Source organism: Oncorhynchus clarkii, chromosome 8, assembly GCF_045791955.1.
Source record: "Oncorhynchus clarkii lewisi isolate Uvic-CL-2024 chromosome 8, UVic_Ocla_1.0, whole genome shotgun sequence".
Taxonomy (NCBI): Eukaryota; Metazoa; Chordata; class Actinopteri; order Salmoniformes; family Salmonidae; genus Oncorhynchus; species Oncorhynchus clarkii.
Window position 1 is genome coordinate 2,628,836 of NC_092154.1, and position 17,225 is coordinate 2,646,060.

Genomic DNA, 17,225 nt, shown 5'->3' on the forward strand with positions numbered 1-17,225 from the left:
GTTTACCTAGCTAGGTTCTAGCTAGGTTCATTGTTTAACTAGCTAGCTAGCTATATGTCTGTGACTATAACATAACTTATGTAGCAGGCAAAACCCAGAGGAAAAACTGTTCAGAATTTTTTATTTTTTTTGCCTCTGACCGTTCCCTCAGTTGTCTTTGCCAAGGGATATTTGATAGCGACCATTTTACAGTTCCTACGACTTCCACAGGATGTCATCAGTCTTTGGAATTGGGTTGAAGTTAATCATTGGTGCAACGAAGAAGAGGCACATCCTGGAACAACATTACACTGTTGATAGTTACGCAAGAGGGAAAATGGTGCATGTTTTGTTTACTTTCTCTATTGAACACAGATTGCCCCGTCTACAATTTGATCAATTATTAACATTTAAAAATACCTAAAGTTGTATTACAAAAGCAGTTTGAAATATTTTGGCAAAGTTTATAGGCAACTTTAGAAATGTTTTGTAGTGACGTTGTGTTTTGGCAAGCTGTTTTTTCCGGATCAAACCTGCTTTATAAATGGACATTTTGGGTATATATGGACGGAATTAAATCGGAAAAAAAGGACCAATTGTGATGTTTATGGGACATATTGGAGTGCCAACAAAAGAAGCTCGTCAAAGGTAATGCATGTTTTATATTTTATTTCAGTGTTTTGTGTAGCGCCTGCTACGCTAGTTATTTTGTTTACAACTGGTTCAGGTGGGTGCATGCTATCAGAAAATCTCATGCTTTCGCCGAAAAGCATTTTTAAAATCTGACATGTTGGCTGGATTCACAACGAGTGTAGCTTTAATTGAGTTTAATTGAGTACCCTGCATGTGTGATTTAATGAAAGTTTGAGTTTTATAGCGTTTTATTTGAATTTGGCGCTATGCATTTCCCGAGGCTATTGGCCACTTGAGACGCTAGCGTCTCACTATCCCCAAGAGGTTGCTAAAGTGTACAACACCCGTTGAATATGGTCGGTGTCTCTAGTGGTCTGTCCAGGTTTTAGCTTGTCTCTAGTGCTGTTCAGGTTTTAGCTTGTCTCTAGTGGTCTGTTCAGGTTTTAGCTGGTCTCTAGTAGTTTGTCCAGGTTTTAGCTGGTCTCTAGTGGTCTGTCCAGGTTTTAGCTGGTCTCTAGTGGTCTGTCCAGGTTTTAGCTGGTCTCTAGTGGTCTGTACTTTGATGTCTTGCTGGTACTGGTCTGTAGGGGTCTGTAGTGGTCTGTAGTGGTTTGTACTGGTATGTACTAGTCTGTAGTGGTCTGTAGTGGTCTGTAGCAGTATGTACTAGTCTGTAGTGGTATGTACTAGTCTGTAGTGGTCTGTAGTGGTATGTACTAGTCTGTAGTGGTCTGTAGTGGTACCTTGAGGTCTTGCTGGTAGTGGTCCATCATGGCCAGCTTGTCGGTTGTCTCTCTCTCCAGAGTGTCTAATTGGTCCTTCAGCCTCCGACAGACCACGCCCTTCTCCGCAACGCTGCCACCTACAGAGGTCATTGCCACAGCTACCAACACAGGTCAGAGGTCATGGAGATCAGCACAGAGTTCAAGGTTGAGAGAATGTTGAGAGCAGTGTGTGTGTGTGTGTGTGTGTCTGTGTCTGTGTCTGTGTGTCTGTGTGTGTGTGTTTACCAGGGATGTTGTTGCAGCCCATGTTCTTGAGTCTCTCTGTCAGTCTCTGTTGCTGTGGAACCAACTGACACAGTTTCCTCTGGTAGTCCTATTGTACACAGACACACATGTATTTATAGTAACCTATAGCTGGCTGGCTCCCTGGAGCCCACTATCCTATGGTGTTGGAGGACAGAAGAGAGACACGTGTTTATTGTACAGTACCAGTATTGCTGTAAACCTTATTTTACCAAATAAGCATTTTTGCTGAGGAAGGGAGAGAAGAGTAAGATTATTGGAATGGAAAGATGGATGGAGAGAGAGATGGAGGGATGGGCATATTGAGGGAAGGATGGACATATTGAGGGAAGGATGGACATATTGAGGGAGGGATGGACGTATTGAGGGGAGGAGGGGTGGTGATGGAGGGATGGATGTATTGAGGGGAGGAGGGGTGGTGATGGAGGGATGGACATATTGAGAGGAGGAGGGGTGGTGATGGAGGGATGGATGTATTGAGGGGAGGAGGGGTGGTGATGGAGGGATGGACGTATTGAGGGGAGGAGGGGTGGTGATGGAGGGATGAACATATTGAGGGGAGGAGGGGTGGTGATGGAGGGATGGACGTATTGAGGGGAGGGGTGGTGATGGAGGGATGGATGTATTGAGGGGAGGAGGGGTGGTGATGGAGGGATGAACATATTGAGGGGAGGAGGGGTGGTGATGGAGGGATGGATATATTGAGGGGAGGAGGGGTGGAGATGGAGGGCTAGAACGATGGAGTAATGACAGATGGAGGGATTGGCTCTGACCTCAAACTGTGTCTGCAGGGTGTTGATCTTGGAGGCACGCCCATCTCTCCGCTGATTGATGAGATCGATCTCCGCTCTTTGGATCCGCCTCTTACTCTGGGCGTCACGGAGACCATCTGATAACTGCTTGTGTCTGCTGCCCTGGAGACCAACCACCAATCAGGGGTTAATGTAATTGTGTGTGTGCGTGCGTGCGTGCTGACCCTGGGTCACGGCCAGGGTCAGCCATTATCAACATAGAGTGGGGTCACGGCCAGGGTCACCATTATCAACATAGAGTGGGGTCACGGCCAGGGTCAGCCATTATCAACATAGAGTGGGGTCAAGGCCAGGGTCACCATTATCAACATAGAGTGGGGTCACGGCCAGGGTCAACATTATCACCAGCAACCATGGAGGAATTAAGGTTAAATACCTTGCTCAAGGGCACGTCAACAGATTGTTCACCTTGTCGGATACTAACCTTTCAGGGTCACTGACCCACTGCCATCTGCCGCACGTGTGTGGGTGGTGTGTGTGTGGGTGGTGTGTCTGTGGGTGGTGTATGGGTGGGTGGTGTGTGCGTGTGTGTGGTGTGTTGTGTGTGTGTGGGTGGTGTGTGTGTGGTGTGTTGTGTGTGTGTGGGTGGTGTATGTGTGGGTGGTGTGTGTGTGGGTGTTGTGTGTGTGTGGGTGGTGTATGTGGGTGTTGTGTGGGTGGTGTGTGTAATAATAACGCGTGTGTGTGTAACGTGTGTGTGTGTGTGGGTGGTTTGTGTGTTTGGGTGGTGTATGTGTGGGTGGTGTGTGTGTGTGTGGGTGGTGTGTGTGTGGGTGGTGTATGTGTGGGTGGTGTGTGTGTGGTGTGTGTGTGTGTGTGGTGTGTGTGTGTGTGTGTGTGTGGTGTGTGTGTGTGTGTGGTGTGTGTGTGTGTGGTGTGTGTGTGGGTGGTGTATGTGTGTGTGGTGTATGTGTGGGTGGTGTGTGTGTGGTGTGTGTGGTGTGGGTGGTGTGGGTGTGTGGTGTGTGTGGGTGGTGTGTGTGTGTGGGTGGTGTGTGTGGTGTGTGTAATAATAACGCTCTAATGGCTAGGCCATCTGTCTCACCACAGCCTCCAGCTCCATCTCCAAACTCTTCTTCTTGGCTCGGAGCACAGTGATCTCCTCCTGCTCTCTTTCTCTCATCCTCCACAACTCTTCCTTCCTCACTCGCTCCCACTCCTCCCTCCGCTGGCGCTCCTGCTCCTGTTGCGCTGCCTGCGAGAGCCCGAGAGAGAAAAGAGCATGAAAAAGAGAGAGAGCGAGACAGAGATTAAACGAGAGAGACAGAGAGAGACAGAGAGAGAGAGAGAAAAGAGAGAGAGAGAGAGAGATAAAGCGAGACAGACTAATTGACCAAGAAGGAGAGTGATGGAGTACGGCATTAGATGACCTGGCCTCCACAATCCTCCGTCCTCAACCCAAATGTGATGGTTAGGGATGAGTTAGACCGCAGAGTGAAGGAAAAGCAGCCAACAAGTGATTCTTCAAAGTAGCCACCCTTTGCCTTGATGACAGCTTTGCACACTCTTGGCATTATCTCAACCAGCATCACCTGGAACGCTTTTCCAAAATTATTGAAGGAGTTCCCACATATGCTGAACTAAAATAAAAAATAAAAATTGTTTAATACCTTTTTGGTTACTACATGATTCCATATGTGTTATTTCATAGTTTTGATGTCTTCACTATTATTCTACAATGTAGAAAATAGTAAAAAGTTAAGAAAAACCCTGGAATGAGTAGGTGTGTCCAAACCTTTGACTGGTACTGTATATAATATCTGGTTAAAGGGGATGGATATCATAATGGAGGAGTATCTGGTTAAAGGGGATGGATATCATAATGGAGGAGTATCTGGTTAAAGGGGATGTATATCATAATGGAGGTGTATCTGGTTAAAGGGGATGGATATCATAATGGAGGAGTATCTGGTTAAAGGGGATGTATATCATAATGGAGGAGTATCTGGTTAAAGGGGATGGATATCATAATGGAGGAGTATCTGGTTAAAGGGGATGTATATCATAATGGAGGAGTATCTGGTTAAAGGGGATGGATATCATAATGGAGGAGTATCTGGTTAAATGGGATGGATATCATAATGGAGGAGTATCTGGTTAAAGGGGATGTATATCATAATGGAGGTGTATCTGGTTAAAGGGGATGACCGTTTCACCCAGTGATGTACTGGTCACTAAACCTCCAGATAATGACTGTGTCACCCAGTGATGTAGTGGTCACTAAACCTCCAGATAATGACTGTATCACCCAGAGATGAAGTGGAGTCACTAAATCTCCAGATAATTACTATATCACCCAGTGATGTAGTGGTCACTAAATCTCCAGATAATGACTGTATCACCCAGTGATGAAGTGGAGTCACTAAACCTCCAGATAATGACTGTATCACCCAGTGATGAATTGGAATCACTAAACCTCCAGATAATGACTGTATCACCCAGTGATGTAGTGGAGTCACTAAACCTCCAGATAATGACTGTATCACCCAGTGATGTAGTGGAGTCACTAAACCTCCAGATAATGACTATCACCCAGTGATGTAGTGGAGTCACTTAACCTCCAGATAATGACTGTATCACCCAGTGATGAATTGGAATCACTAAACCTCCAGATAATGACTGTATCACCCAGTGATGTAGTGGAGTCACTAAACCTCCAGATAATGACTGTATCACCCAGTGATGTAGTGGAGTCACTAAACCTCCAGATAATGACTGTATCACCCAGTGATGTAGTGGTCACTAAACCTCCAGATAATGACTGTATCACCCAGTGATGAATTGGAATCACTAAACCTCCAGATAATGACTGTTTTACCCAGTGATGTAGTGGAGACACTAAACCTCCAGATAATGACTGTATCACCCAGTGATGTAGTGGAGTCACTTAACCTCCAGATAATGACTGTATCACCCAGTGATGAAGTGGAATCACTAAACCTCCAGATAATGACTGTTTTACCCAGTGATGTAGTGGAGACACTAAACCTCCAGATAATGACTGTATCACCCAGTGATGTAGTGGAGTCACTTAACCTCCAGATAATGACTGTATCACCCAGTGATGAATTGGAATCACTAAACCTCCAGATAATGACTGTATCACCCAGTGATGTAGTGGAGTCACTAAACCTCCAGATAATGACTGTATCACCCAGTGATGTAGTGGAGTCACTAAACCTCCAGATAATGACTGTATCACCCAGTGATGTAGTGGTCACTAAACCTCCAGATAATGACTGTATCACCCAGTGATGAATTGGAATCACTAAACCTCCAGATAATGACTGTTTTACCCAGTGATGTAGTGGAGACACTAAACCTCCAGATAATGACTGTATCACCCAGTGATGTAGTGGAGTCACTTAACCTCCAGATAATGACTGTATCACCCAGTGATGAAGTGGAATCACTAAACCTCCAGATAATGACTGTTTTACCCAGTGATGTAGTGGAGACACTAAACCTCCAGATAATGACTGTATCACCCAGTGATGTAGTGGAGTTACTTAACCTCCAGATATTGGTCTTTCACCCAGTCAAGGTGTAGCCCCGCCTGCCAACGAACCATAGAAAGGAAAATATGTTGAGCCCCTATTATGGGTAATACCTTTCAAACTGTAATTTGTCAAGCAGTTCTCTCCGAGGGAAATGGGAGGACTTGTTGGCTACAGAACCTGGCAAAGAATCGCAGTAGGCTAAGTGGGAGGGTTGAGTGAGACTACAAATTGAAAGACGGCCTAATTTTCTAGACTCAAGGGAGAGAAACACATACCTGGACTGTTGTTTTTCCTCAATGCTGCTATTGTTTTTAAATTTCATAAAGCAACTTGTGTTTCTTAACCAGGTAGATAACTTAGAAAGCTTGGTGTTGACTGGTTAGCTTACGGGGAAGCAAGAGAGTATAATTAGAAGCCGTTCTGTCCACAGTCATCGCTAACTCCCCCGTAGCTCACCAGCTGATGAAGGCTGTGACGTGTCGGCTGTGACGTGTCGGCTGTGACGTGTCGGCTGTGACGTGCCGGCTGTGACGTGTCGGCTGTGACGTGCCGGCTGTGACGTGCCGGCTGTGACGTGCCGGCTGTGACGTGCCGGCTGTGACGTGTCGGCTGTGACGTGTCTTTGCTAACTGCTGAACAGAACTGCACTGTGCATCTGTGATGCTAAAATTAATTGTGTTTATCAATGGAAAAATGTGCATTCTCTCCACTCCACTCTTGTCCAGTCCACTTAGTGGGCAGATTTTAGTCAGAGATCATTTCGTCTCGTTTCAGTCAACTGAAATGAAACATTATTTTGGTTTAGTTATACACCACTGAAATGTGGTGTTTGACAAATATCTTTCACAAATATTTGAGTTTATTTTTGTTGACAAAATGAACACTGGTCCCACCTCTTTTCTCTCTCTCTGTCTCTCCTCTTCTTGTTGTCTCTTGTTCTCCTGCTCCTGCTCCCACACCTCTCTCATCCCCTGCACCTCACTGGCCTCCCTCTCTCTCATCTCCACCTCCCTCCTCTGTTTATCTTCTAGAGCCAGACGACGCTTCTCCAGCTCAGCGCTGCCTCGCGCAAAGTTTTCCTTCAGACGGTCTTCATACGATACTACTGGAGGAGGAGGGAGGGGAGAGGAGAGTAAGAGGGAGGTGAGAGGAGAGAAGGAGGGAGGGGAGAGGAGAGGAGGAGGGATGGGAGAGGAGAAGGGATGGGGAGGGAGGTGAGAGGAGAGAAGGAGGGAGGTGAGAGGAGAGAAGGAGGGAGAGGAGAGGAGGAGGGATGGGAGAGGAGAGGGGAGGAGGAGGGAGGTAAGAGGAGAGAAGGAGGGATGGGAGAGGAGAGGGGATGGGGAGGGAGGGGAGAGGAGAGGGGAGGGGGAGGGAGGGGAGAGGAGAGGAGGAGGGAGGGGAGAGGAGGAGGGATGGGAGAGGAGAGGGGAGGAGGAGGCAGGGGAGAGGAGGAGGGATGGGAGAGGAGAGGAGAGGGGAGGAGGAGGCAGGGGAGAGGAGAGGGGATGGGAGTGGAGAGGGGAGGAGGAGAGAGGGGAGAGGAGAGGGGATGGGAGTGGAGAGGGGAGGAGGGAGGGGAGAGGAGAGGAGAGGGGAGGAGGAGGGAGGGGAGAGGAGAGCGGAGGGGAGAGGAGGAGGAGGGAGGGGAGAGGAGTAGGGATGGGAGGGGAGGGGGAGGGAGGGGAGAGGAGGAGGCAGGGGAGAGGAGAGGGGAAGATGAGGCAGGGGAGAGGAGAGGGGAGGAGGAGGCAGGGGAGAGGAGAGGGGAGGAGGGAGGGGAGAGGAGAGGGGAGGATGAGGCAGGGGAGAGGAGAGGGGAGGAGGAGGCAGGGGAGAGGAGAGGGGAGGAGGGAGGGGAGAGGAGAGGGGAGGAGGAGGGAGGGGAGGGGAGAGGGGAGGAGAGTAGGAAGGAGGGGAGAGGAGAGTAGGAGGGAGGGGAGAGGAGAGGGGAGGAGGAGGCAGGGGAGAGGAGAGGGGAGGAGGGAGGGGAGAGGGTGGGAGGAGGAGGGAGGGGAGAGGAGGAGGGAGGGGAGAGGAGAGTAGGAGAGATGGGAGAGGAGAGGGGGGATGGGAGTGGAGAGTAGAAGGGAGGGGAGAGGAGAGGGGAGGAGGAGGCAGGGGAGAGGACGAGGGATGGGAGAGGAGAGGGGAGGAGGAGGCAGGGGAGAGGAGAGGGGAGGAGGGAGGGGAGAGGAGAGGGGAGGAGGAGGGAGGGCAGAGGAGAGGGGAGAGGGAGGGAGGAGGGATGGGAGGCGGATGGAGGGGAGGGGAGAGGAGAGTAGGAAGGAGAGGAGAGGAGAGTAGGAAGGAGGGGAGAGGAGAGTAGGAGGGAGGGGAGAGGAGAGTAGGAGGGAGGGGAGGGGAGAGTAGGAAGGAGGTGAGAGGGTGGGAGGAGGGAGGGGAGAGGAGGAGGGAGGGGAGAGGAGAGTAGGAGGGATGGGAGAGGAGAGGGGGGATGGGAGAGGAGAGTAGAAGGGAGGGGAGAGGAGAGGAGAGGGGGGAGGGGAGAGGAGAGTAGGAGGGAAGGGAGAGGAGAGGGGAGGAGGAGGGAGGGGAGAGTAAGGAGGTGGTGAGAGGGGGGAGGAGGAGGGAGGGGAGAGGAGGAAGGATGGGAGAGGAGACGGGAGAGTAGGAGGGATGGGAGAGGAGAGGGGACATGGGAGAGGAGAGAAGGGGGAGAGGAGAGAAGGGGGAGAGGAGATCAGGGGGGAGACAGAAGGAGAGAGTACATAAAGTCAGCATCATTGAAGGGGTAAGAGAGACAGTTGTCACCTCTTGTAACGACCTATAACCCCTCATAATATAGTTAGGGTTATGGTTATGTTAGGGTTATGGTTAGGGTTATGGTTATGTTAGGGTTATGGTTATGTTAGGGTTATGTTAGGGTTATGGTTATGTTAGGGTTATGGTTATGTCATGGTTATGTTATGGTTATGTTAGGGTTATGGTTATGTTAGGGTTATGGTTATGTTAGGGTTATGTTAGGGTTAGGGTTATGTTAGGGTTATGGTTATGTAAGGGTTATGTTAGGATTAGGGTTATGGTTATGTTAGGGTTATGGTTATGTCAGGGTTATGTTAGGGTTATGTTAGGGTTATGTTAGGATTAGGGTTATGGTTATGTTAGGGTTATGGTTATGTCAGGGTTATGTTAGGGTTATGTTAGGGTTATGGTTATGTTAGGGTTATGTTATGTTAGGGTTATGTTAGGGTTATGTTAGGGTTATGGTTATGTTATGTTAGGGTTTTGTTAGGATTATGGTTATGTTAGGGTTATGGTTATGTTAGGGTTATGTTATGTTAGGGTTATGGTTATGTTAGGGTTATGGTTATGTTAGGGTTATGTTAGGGTTATGGTTGTGTTAGGGTTATGGTTATGTTATGGTTATGGTTATGTTATGGTTATGTTAGGGTTATGGTTATGTTAGGGTTATGGTTATGTTAGGGTTATGTTAGGGTTATGGTTGTGTTAGGGTTATGGTTATGTTATGGTTATGGTTATGTTATGGTTATGTTAGGGTTATGGTTATGTTAGGGTTATGGTTATGTTAGGGTTATGGTTATGTTAGGGTTATGGTTATGTTAGGGTTATGGTTATGTTAGGGTTATGTTAGGGTTATGTTAGGGTTATGTTAGGGTTATGGTTATGTTAGGGTTATGTTATGTTAGGGTTATGTTAGGGTTATGGTTATGTCAGGGTCATGTTAGGGTTATGGTTATGTTAGGGTTATGGTTATGTTAGGGTTATGGTTATGTTAGGGTTATGGTTATGTTAGGGTTAGGGTTATGTTAGGGTTATGTTAGGGTTATGGTTATGTTAGGGTTATGGTTATGTTAGGGTTATGTTAGGGTTAGGGTTATGTTAGGGTTATGTTTGAGTTATGGATAAGGTTATGTACCGTTGTTCTTGTTCTTGTGTGCAGGTTCAAGCTCTGCTGTCCCGTCTATCAGGCCAGTGGAGAGGTAGGGCCCAGTTCCATTCAACATCTCTACTGGCCTGCTATCTCTACAGATGACAGAGAAAAAATAATTAAACCTGAAACAACGCTGAAAGACTTCATTCAAAACACCAATCAGGAAGATAGTGTGAGCACGTGTGTGTCTGTGTGTGTGTGTGTGTGTGTGTGTGTGTGTGTGTGTGTGTTACCTAAGACAGGGGGGTACCAGGTCTGAGGGCAGGGTGTGTGTGTGTGTGTGTGTGTGTGTGTGTGTGTGTGTGTGTGTGTGTGTGTGTGTGTGTGTGTGTGTGTGTTCGTGTGTGTGTTACCTAAGACAGGGGGGTACCAGGTCTGAGGGCAGGGTGTGTGTGTGTGTGTGTGTGTGTGTGTGTGTGTGTTCGTGTGTGTGTTACCTAAGACAGGGGGGTACCAGGTCTGAGGGCAGGGTGAGGGGTAGCGGACATCCTGTCGTAACCATGTCTACCAGGTGCATGGCCAGAATAAACTCCTCAGCTCTCAGCTGACCGTCCTTATCCACGTCAGCCAGGGTCCTGCACCCACACCAATAAATTACACACACATTCAGAAAGACGAACACACACAGAGACAGACAGCTACTCACAAACTCACCAGATGGTAGCTAGCTGTGTCTGGGTCAGGTTGGAGGCAGTCAGGGCGTTCCTCACCTGAGGGCCTGAGAAACACAACACAACAACGTATTACAAACTAAGATACTACCTATAGACCTGACCTGAACCAGAAACAAGGTCACAGACCTGACCTGAACCAGCAACAAGGTCACAGACCTGACCTGAACCAGCAACAAGGTCACAGACCTGACCTGAACCAGAAACAAGGTCACAGACCTGACCTGAACCAGCAACAAGGTCACAGACCTGACCTGAACCAGAAACAAGGTCACAGACCTGACCTGAACCAGCAACAAGGTCACAGACCTGACCTGAACCAGAAACAAGGTCACAGACCTGACCTGAACCAGCAACAAGGTCACACACCTGATCTGAACCAGCAACAAGGTCACAGACCTGACCTGAACCAGAAACAACAAGGTCACAGACCTGATCTGAACCAGAAACAAGGTCATAGACCTGACCTGAACCAGCAACAAGGTCACAGACCTGACCTGAACCAGAAACAAGGTCACAGACCTGATCTGAACCAGAAACAAGGTCACAGACCTGACCTGAACCAGCAACAAGGTCACAGACCTGATCTGAACCAGAAACAAGGTCACAGACCTGACCTGAACCAGCAACAAGGTCACAGACCTGACCTGAACCAGAAACAACAAGGTCACAGACCTGATCTGAACCAGAAACAAGGTCACAGACCTGACCTGAACCAGCAACAAGGTCACAGACCTGACCTGAACCAGAAACAAGGTCACAGACCTGATCTGAACCAGAAACAAGGTCACAGACCCGACCTGCACCAGCAACAAGGTCACAGACCTGATCTGAACCAGAAACAAGGTCACAGACCTGACCTGAACCAGCAACAAGGTCACAGACCTGATCTGAACCAGAAACAAGGTCACAGACCTGACCTGAACCAGCAACAAGGTCACAGACCTGATCTGAACCAGCAACAAGGTCACAGACCTGATCTGAACCAGCAACAAGGTCACAGACCTGACCTGAACCAGAAACAAGGTCAAAGACCTGATCTGAACCAGCAACAAGGTCACAGACCTGACCTGAACCAGAAACAAGGTCACAGACCTGACCTGAACCAGCAACAAGGTCACAGACCTGACCTGAACCAGCAACAAGGTCACAGACCTGACCTGAACCAGAAACAAGGTCACAGACCTGACCTGAACCAGAAACAAGGTCACAGACCTGACCTGAACCAGCAACAAGGTCACAGACCTGACCTGAACCAGAAACAAGGTCACAGACCTGATCTGAACCAGCAACAAGGTCACAGACCTGACCTGAACCAGCAACAAGGTCACATACCTTATCTGAACCAGAAACAAGGTCACATACCTTATCTGAACCAGAAACAAGGTCACAGACCTGAACCAGCAACAAGGTCACAGACCTGACCTGAACCAGCAACAAGGTCACAGACCTGACCTGAACCAGAAACAAGGTCACAGACCTGACCTGAACCAGCAACAAGGTCACAGACCTGACCTGAACCAGCAACAAGGTCACAGACCTGACCTGAACCAGCAACAAGGTCACAGACCTGACCTGAACCAGCAACAAGGTCACAGACCTGACCTGAACCAGCAACAAGGTCACAGACCTGATCTGAAGGTCACTGACCAAAAGTACTGACCACAAACACACAATTACCGCAAACAAAACTACTGAACCAGAAGCACACAACCACTGACCACAATTACTGACCAAACACACAACCACAACTACACAATTACTGGCTACACAACTACCGACCACAACAACACAATTACAGATTATAGCTTCTGACCACAACTACGGACCACAACAACACAACTACAGATTATAGCTTCTGACCACAACTACGGACCACAACAACACAACTACAGATTATAGCTTCTGACCACAACTACGGACCACAACAACACACTTAACACATTCTAAAGCGAATACTGGAATAATATTTCTAACATAGGAACGTGTGGAATGGTCAGTGATGAACACTAATGTCATATGGGTTGTTATTTTGTGATGTCATTAAAAAGTGTTATAAAGGAAATACTGTAATACTGTAATACTGTAAAGTATAGATACAACATGGAAGATCTGCGTGATCAAAATAAAGTGCTACAGTATGATGTGCTTTGCTAGCTTTTACTAATATACTGTAGCCTGGTACTATTTTGAACTAGCTATGTGCAAATCTAATACGTAGGCAGTTTCCTGAAAGCTTCTAACATTTTAATGATTCAATATATAATAATATTTATTTTTATAAGATCAGTACTGTTTGTTAGAGTGAATAGACTATAATCCTCAGCAAGCAATTGCCACATTGGATCTCTGAGAGATACAGTTTTGATCTGAATCAAAGCGTAGTAGATACAGCTCCTACAGCTCCTACAGCTCCTACAGATCATACAGCTCATACAGCTCCTACAGCTCATACAGCTCCTACAGCTCATACAGCTCATACAGCTCCTACAGCTCCTACAGCTCATGCAGCTCATACAGATCATACAGCTCCTACAGCTCATACAGCTCATACAGCTCATACAGCTCATACAGCTCCTACAGCTCCTACAGCATCTACAGCGCTGGAACCATTCATTTACTTATCCAGATAGAGGGCTCCATCGGAAAACTCATCTGGGACTAACTGCGTTAGCTTGACGGCTAACGTTGGTGGCTTAGCTAGGTTAGCGGCTCTTTCAAGCAGACGTTAACCTGTCAGTTCAGCGGGATTCCGGAATAAGGAATAGCGGTCCTAGCTGTTAAAAGCTAACCGCGTCGGGGGAACACACGCAAAAACAAGTTTGTTATTTATGTTTAACAAAGACTGGTTGTTTTAGTTAAAATAACAAACCGGAGTGTTTTCAGCACACAGTGTTCAGCTACGCACTCTGACGATGTCAGATTTGAAAAAGAGATGTCGTCTCACATCACTAGATGCACCATCCCATTTATATCCCCAAACAATAGCCTAAAACTTTCTATCCATTACATCATCATTCAACTACAATTACACTTAATTTACACTGAACGTTTTCCAAAAGTAAATCATGCAGGTATTTATCTGAACCCCACAGCATGAATGATTCAGAGTTGCTTTGCTTTCCTAAGCGTGTTGTCCACGTGACCTGACAGAACATCGGTTTGGCCTGTCTTTCTTCTATCAGTTTTCACACACAACAACTGTAGTTTAGACATATGGTTGATATATTAGCCTAGCACAGTCATCTGGTTGATATATTAGCCTATCACAGTAATCTGGTTGATATATTCGTCTATCACAGTAATCTGGTTGATATATTAGCCTATCACAGTCATCTGGTTGATATATTAGCCTATCACAGTAATCTGGTTGATATATTAGCCTATCACAGTAATCTGGTTGATATATTACCCTATCACAGTAATCTGGTTGATATATTAGCCTATCACAGTCATCTGGTTGATATATTAGCCTATCACAGTAATCTGGTTGATATATTAGCCTATCACAGTAATCTGGTTGATATATTAGCCTATCACAGTAATCTGGTTGATATATTAGCCTATCACAGTAATCTGGTTGATATATTAGCCTATCACAGTAATCTGGTTGATATATTAGCCTATCACAGTCATCTGGTTGATATATTACCCTACCAGTAATCTGGTTGATATATTAGCCTATCACAGTAATCTGGTTGATATATTACCCTATCAGTAATCTGGTTGATATATTAGCCTATCAGTAATCTGGTTGATATATTACCCTACCAGTAATCTGGTTGATATATTAGCCTATCACAGTAATCTGGTTGATATATTAGCCTATCACAGTAATCTGGTTGATATATTAGCCTATCACAGTAATCTGGTTGATATATTAGCCTATCACAGTAATCTGGTTGATATATTAGCCTATCACAGTAATCTGGTTGATATATTAGCCTATCACAGTAATCTGGTTGATATATTAGCCTATCACAGTCATCTGGTTGATATATTACCCTACCAGTAATCTGGTTGATATATTAGCCTATCAGTAATCTGGTTGATATATTAGCCTATCAAAAGTAACAAAACAAATTATTTTAATACATTAACGTTGACTATATGTAACGGATTGCTAAAAAATAGTCATATTTAATAATAAGTAATTCAACGTTTTAAACTTCTACCTAGCTAAAGAGTTATAGCAAGTCTCACCAATTAAACTTGGGATTAGTTGAACCCGCTGTGTTGTGTTAGGGCAAAAACCAAAACATGCACCCCTTGGGGTCCTGAGAACCGAGATGGGGAAACCATGAGCAAGTTATTCATCTGCACACTACTCCTCTTACACTCTTTAAGCTAGAAACTACATTTAAACTTTGACATGTGCAGACTGGTCTGGAATAGTGTGCTTGCGTACAACTTTTTGATATTACTTATACTATACATTTGTCTGTCATTCTTTTTGCCCCCTTTAATGGGACTTGTTAACAAATCTAAAACTCCGCATTGTGACATCGTCACTTCAAACGTTCACTGTAAACAATATCAGCTACTTTGACAGTTTTGAAATCAACTTAGACAAAACAAAAATTGAGAATATGGAATCTTCCTCTTCTTCTCTGCTTTTCAAAACAGAATAATCTGCTAACGATCAAATGTTACAGCTGTAAGTAACCCGCATCAACAACACTTCCCTAAAACTATTTATAAACGTAACTTTTGACCACTCCACAAACAAGTTACAGAAAAAGTTTGAAGATATGAAATCGTTGTCACGTTCGTTGTAAAGAGGAGGCCAAGGCGCAGGGTGGTAAGCATACATTCTTAATTTATTAAATGAATGAACAGTGAAACAAACTAACAAAACAACAAATAACCGAACGAAAAGTGACTAACCACATGAGTGCTAACACATAGACAAGAACCCACAATTACCCAAGGGAAAATGGCAACCTAAATATGGTCCCCAATCAGAGACGACGATAAACAGCTGCCTCTGATTGGGAACCATAATCGGGCCACCATAGCCACACATATACCTAGATTTACTAAACCCCTAGACTTACAAAAAACCCTAGACAATACAAAACAAGCATACCCACCCTCGTCACACCCTGACCTGACCAAAATAATAAAGAAAACAGAGATAACTAAGGTCAGGGCGTGACACCAATGCTGAGATGTTTAGACTGACCCTACTTACATTGCGTGTCAACATCATTTAAAAAAAAACTTTTTTTTTATAAAAATAAAAAAAAATGCAAAAAATAACTAACCAATGGTAATTATAGAACCGTTCAAGCTACATAAACTAAACCAATGTTCAGGCCCTTCCAACTTCAATTATGTATTGTATTGTTCACCAACTATAATTATATAAATTAGCATAATATAAATCACCAACAGTATCTTATGAAACAATCAAGCTATATAAGGCAAACCAACTTTCATTTGTTCAGGCTATACTAACTTTTCATCTACCTACTTTTTTCAACTATAACCAGTCAGCATCATTACTACTGCAGACACTACCACTACTATAACCAGACACTACCACTACTGTAACTATAACCAGACACTACCATTACTATAACCAGACACTACCACTACTATAACCAGACACTACCACTACTATAACCAGACACTACCACTACTATAACCAGACACTACCACTACTATAACCAGACACTACCACTACTATAACTATAACCAGTCACTACCACTACTATAACTATAACCAGTCACTACCACTACTATAACTATAACCAGTCACTACCACTACTATAACCAGACACTACCACTACTATAACCAGACACTACCATTACTATAACCAGACACTACCACTACTATAACCAGACACTACCACTACTATAACCAGACACTACCACTACTATAACCAGTCACTACCACTACTATAACCAGACACTACCACTACTATAACCAGACACTACCATTACTATAACCAGACACTACCACTACTATAACCAGACACTACCACTACTATAACCAGACACTACCACTACTATAACCAGACACTACCATTACTATAACCAGACACTACCATTACTATAACCAGACACTACCACTACTATAACCAGACACTACCACTACTATAACCAGACACTACCACTACTATAACCAGACACTACCACTACTATAACCAGACACTACCACTACTATAACCAGTCACTACCACTACTATAACCAGACACTACCACTACTATAACCAGACACTACCATTACTATAACCAGACACTACCACTACTATAACCAGACACTACCACTACTATAACCAGACACTACCACTACTATAACCAGACACTACCATTACTATAACCAGACACTACCATTACTATAACCAGTCACTACCACTACTATAACTATAACCAGTCACTACCACTACTATAACTATAACCAGTCACTACCACTACTATAACCAGTCACTACCACTACTATAACCAGACACTACCACTACTATAACCAGACACTACCACTACTACAACTATAACCAGTCACTACCATTTCTATAACCAGTCACTACCACTACTATAACCAGTCACTACCACTACTATAACCAGTCACTACCACTACTATAACCAGTCACTACCACTACTATAACCAGTCACTACCACTACTATAACCAGACACTACCACTACTATAACCAGACACTATCACTACTACAACTATAACCAG

At 45.2% G+C, this 17,225-nt stretch overlaps 1 protein-coding gene across 1 annotated transcript in view; it reads right to left on the bottom strand.

The window, feature by feature from the left end:
* Positions 1-17,225, bottom strand: part of LOC139415460 (intersectin-2-like) — an 81,926-nt gene that overhangs the window by 45,177 nt on the left and 19,524 nt on the right. Inside the window, 8 exon segments of the mRNA XM_071163553.1 lie at positions 1,356-1,495; positions 1,623-1,710; positions 2,414-2,554; positions 3,498-3,647; positions 6,846-7,054; positions 9,854-9,960; positions 10,306-10,443; positions 10,523-10,586. Of these exon segments, the coding sequence (XP_071019654.1) occupies positions 1,356-1,495; positions 1,623-1,710; positions 2,414-2,554; positions 3,498-3,647; positions 6,846-7,054; positions 9,854-9,960; positions 10,306-10,443; positions 10,523-10,586 (1,037 nt within the window).